The following is a 4725-nucleotide window of genomic DNA, read 5'->3' on the forward strand; positions in this document are numbered from 1 at the left end:
TTATGTGCCCTCTAGAAGCTTGCGTTCTGCAAGGGAACGTCGCTTTATTGTTCCATCTCAAAGAAGCACAAAATCACTTTTACGGACTTTTAAATTAAATGTTCCCTCCTGGTGGAATGACCTGCCCAACTCAATCCGAGCAGCTGAGTCACTAGCCATCTTCAAGAATCGGCTAAAAACACATCTCTTCCACCTTTATTTGACCCTCTAACTCTAGCACTCTCTATTCTAATTCTATTCTTTAAAAAAAAACACTTGTCCCCTTTAGACTTGCACTCTATTAATTTGCTGAAACAAAACAAAAAAAACTAACACTTGCTTTCTAATCTTTTTGTATTCTATCTGTTTTCTTTTCATTTATTATACAATTAACAAAAGCAAAAAGACCTCTAACACTAGCTTACTCTATTCTTTTTCTATCCTATCTGTTTTTTTTTTATGATATTATTTAAAAAAAACCTTGCTATGTGTACTGCGTTAAGCTAACTGAGACTTGTTATAGCACTTGTATATCATTGCTCTTTATAACAAATGTATTAATTTCTTCAATTTATTTATGGAAAAACAGCGATAAAGCCTCATATGATTATTGAACTTTAAAAAGGCGACGATTTAATGTAAATAGCACAGATGAGAAGGCGGAACGAGTGAAGGAGACGCGCTGAATGAAAGCACACATTCGGCACTAGAGGGCGCTGACGGAGACAGAAATGCAGCCGTTACCCCGGCAACCCTGTAAACAAAGCAGCTGCGCTACTTTCCGTTTCAAACAGTTATTTAGACATTTATATTCGCTTTAGTCTTCACCATAGCACAAAATAATTAATACTTAAAGACTTAAGCTATTTATTTCGTTTTAATCTAACCTAAAACATGGCCTACCTATATATCGACTGATTCGATATATTGAACCTGCTTTAAAGCTGCAGTCCGTAAGTTTTGCCTCTTTGTCGCCATCTCTGTTTGAAAACCTGGAATTGCAGCTGTGTGCGGAATTATCTAGCTTGCGTGGGTTGTGCGGCGGCACGGCTCCAGCACGGATGAATTTAATGTTTTGAGGAGTATGTGTGTGTGTGGCAGTTATAAGCTAACCGTTGTGAATCAGGCAAAAAGTAAGGTGATAGTTTTGAACACTGGCTGGTTATTTACTTGATCAAATATTGATTTCGGATCATTTTTAACCAAAAAAAGATACGGACTGCAGCTTTAACTAAAGTTAACTAATTAGACTTTTTGTAGAGCTACCTATACGTAAAAATAAAATAAAATAAAAAAGATCTTTAATAAAGTTATTTAACCTGTTAGGAGGACACCAGTTTTTTTTTTACTTACTAAATTATATATTGTGATAAAACCATACCGTGATAAAAGCTTCAACGACTATTGTGAAAATTTGATACCGTCATATACCTAATGTACAATTTAATAGGACTATAAATAATTACATAATTAGCCATTAAATAGAGTCTGAAGCAAAATTATTTAAAAACCTTGTGTACTTTCTGTATTCTGATCAATTAAATAATTGCGTTTGTAAATGTCTCCTTATATCCCCTTATTAAGCTAAAACACATCATTTGAAAAATTTGCATTGCGCCCCTAAATTTTTCAACTTAGGAGCACATGTGCTCCTTGGAAAAAAGGTAAGCGTCAAGCCCTGCGCTGAACTCATTCAAAGCAAGGGCCTCTACACTTGCTACTAATTTTTGACAGCTGTAGCCCTCTAAAATTTCCGTTGTAATTGTCTTTCATGCTACAGTGATTACTGTTCTCTAATTTCAATCGTGTTTTCCACAAAATAAATGTTTTTGTCGAAATGCATTTTGTCAAACATGTTAGTAGAACAGTGGTATACCCAGTTAATATTCCGTCAAATTTTGAGCGATGAAGATTACCAATATTTCAGAAAAAAAAAAAAAAAGTATTTATAGATTCTCTAATTTTGATTTCCACTGTATATATTATATATTATAAATGTCAAAAAAATTGATTCATATGCTGTCATTATATTTTAAAGTTAATGAACTACGGACCTTATAAGCATCTTTGTATGTTTGTTAATGACTATTACATATGTTGCTTTATGGTGTGCCTCCTGTCTCCTGTTTTTTTAATTTATCAAGTATATATTATCTTTCTGAATTCTGTCTAATTCTTAATTCAATTCCAAAATCGAAATCCCCTTAAACATTCCCAATTCTATAATGTTTCAGTGTTCATAAATACTAATAACTATTCAAACTTTTTTAAAATATTATCACTTTAGTTTATGGTGCCTCCTGTCAGGTTAACTAAAAATATACATTTTTAAAAATTGTCAAACTGAGAGGAGCACCGTAAACAAAAATAATATTTCAAATTTGTTTCATTAGTCTTTAACACTTATTAACATTTTAAAATTCTTACAGGGATTTTTATTTTGAAACTGATTTGAGGAAATATAAACTTGATACATAAGCAAAAAAAGTTTTTTTTAACTATATATTATTTTTTTTTTAATCTTTTTCTTTAAAAATTCCCAGTTCCCCCCAAAAATGTCTCATTATTCAAAAATGTTTAGTACCTTTTGTAGTTCCCTGCGGTTTTCCTGCTGGATGTGTTTATTTCTCTCCTTCAGATTTTTTTCTGACAAATGCCCGATGCCTTTCTTCTGCAGAGCCTGAGAATCACACAAACACATACAGTAGTTGAAGTTTATTTCTGTTAACACAAGTCCCAATCAGACTTTCAGTGAAACATCAATGCAATATCAACACATATTTGACCTCTGCTATCCATAACATCTCTCTCACCTTCTGCCATTTGAAGGTGCCGAGCAGGTTGTTATCTCCAAACGGGTTGTCGGCGTTGGTGTAGCCCATGTACTCTTCACTCCAGCCCATCTTCTCCCTCTTCTTCCTCTCTTTGGCCTCTTTCTTGGCCAGACGTCTGGCTCTCTTCTCCTCTGGGGTCTCCAGCGCCTTCATCATCTCCCTCTGCTTCTTCTTGTCTTCTTTGGAGGAGGAGGATCCCTGTGTCGTCTTGCCTCCCTGACCCTGATCAGAGTCAGCAGAGGAGCTCGAGGAACTCGAGGATCTGGATTCAGAGCGTCTACGTCTGTCTCGATCCCTCTCTCTGCTCTTTCTCCTCCTCCCCTCTCGGTCTTTCTCTCGGCTGGAGCTCCTGCTCTGTCGTCTCCCCTGCTCTCTCTCGCTGCTCCTGCCATCTCTGGCTCTGCTTCGCTCCACGCTGGACTCTGAGCTGGAACGTGAGGAGCTTCTACTGCTCCTCCTGCTGCTCTTTTCATCCTTGTGTTTCCTCTTCGTCTCATGTTTCTTCTGATTATTGTGACTATCACCTGAAGAGCTTAAACAAAGAAATGAAAAAATGTTATTCTCACAGTCAGCAGTTTTCAATCTTTTAGATGCCACAGATCCCAAAATATAATCATCCTTATGCAAATGACCTCCATCCGAAAATTTAAAAGGCATCTATATAGTTTCTTATATGAAGGCTCAATTTACACTTTGAAAAAACTATTATAATTATGTCTAAAATATAATTTGAAAAAAAATTTTCCCGTTATAATTAACTACTATATTAATAAATGAACTATTTAGTGTTTCTTAAATTATAATAGGTGTATTCACATTAATAAGTGTATTAGGGTTTAACAAAAGTTAATTAACATGAAGAAATGAGCCATCAACTATTAATAATTCTTACTTTTTTTATTGTATTTTTTGTTTCTTATGAACCTTTTTAATATAACTTTTTTTCTGTAAAGCACTTGATTTACCACTGTGTATGAAATGTGCCTCATAAATAAACTTGCACTGTGTTGCCTATTAAATTTATTTATTTTTTTACTATATCAATCAATTATAGTTATTGTACTCAAATCAGTCAAATACAGTGCGAACAGAACAAGGCAAATATAAAGCATTGTACAGTTCAGATTATGTGAAACAAATAAGTGTAACTGTTTGCTATTATAATATATTATATATTATGTTAACAACATGTTTATGTTAAAAACAACAAAAATATAAAGTGATCATATATTTAAACATAAAATGAAATAAAAATGACTATATAATATTTGGGCAATTATGTTAATATAAAAAGCTATTTGTTATTTCTTGTTACTATAGCACTGCACTGTTAAATGTATTGTTTATTTTAATGTAACTTGTATTTATTTATTTTGAATATTCTAAATCAGGGGTGCCCAAACTCGGTCCTGGAGGGCCGGTGTCCTGCAGAGTTTAGCTCCAACTTGCCTCAACACACCTGACTGGAAGTTTCTATGCCTAGTAAGAGCTTGATTAGCTGCTTCAGGTGTGTTTAATTAGGGTTGGAGCTCCACTTTGCAGGCCACCGGCCCTCCAGGACCGAGTTTGGACAGCCCTGTTCTAAATATTCAAATATTTATTTCTATCTTATTGATTCAGTCGTTCATACATACATACTTTTTTTTCACAGTTTTTCTCTAAACTTTCCCACGGACGTACTCCTACTATATAAACTAAAATTCCTACAGGATTGTTTGATTTTTAGTTTATGATGGTTTTAAGTACCTGTCTCCGTCTTTCGATCTTCGGTGTGATCGTGCTCTTCTGTCTCTGTGGTCGCGGTCAGAGTCGCTGGAGTGGCCGGACTCTCTCCCTCGGTGTCGGCTCGGGTCTGCGGATCCTCCGCTCTCAGACCGCGCTCGTCTGCGAGGACCTTTCCCGGGAGAGCGGG

At 35.3% G+C, this 4725-nt stretch overlaps 1 protein-coding gene across 2 annotated transcripts in view; it reads right to left on the reverse strand.

Annotated features, from left to right (window-relative positions):
* Nucleotides 1-4725, reverse strand: part of LOC107698503 (cactin-like) — a 16889-nt gene that overhangs the window by 11964 nt on the left and 200 nt on the right. Inside the window, exons 2-5 of one of the 2 annotated variants that reach the window (XM_016499530.1) lie at nucleotides 4560-4724; nucleotides 3175-3345; nucleotides 2793-3144; nucleotides 2564-2659 (exon numbers count right to left, since the gene is read on the reverse strand). In XM_016499530.1, coding sequence (XP_016355016.1) covers nucleotides 2564-2659; nucleotides 2793-3144; nucleotides 3175-3345; nucleotides 4560-4724 — 784 coding nt within the window. Of the gene's footprint in view, nucleotides 1-2563; nucleotides 2660-2792; nucleotides 3346-4559; nucleotide 4725 lie in introns of both variants that reach the window. The other variant, XM_016499529.1, reaches the window with a different exon arrangement.

Source organism: Sinocyclocheilus anshuiensis, unplaced genomic scaffold, assembly GCF_001515605.1.
Source record: "Sinocyclocheilus anshuiensis isolate Anshui unplaced genomic scaffold, SAMN03320099.WGS_v1.1 scaffold1910, whole genome shotgun sequence".
NCBI classification, from domain to species: domain Eukaryota; kingdom Metazoa; phylum Chordata; class Actinopteri; order Cypriniformes; family Cyprinidae; genus Sinocyclocheilus; species Sinocyclocheilus anshuiensis.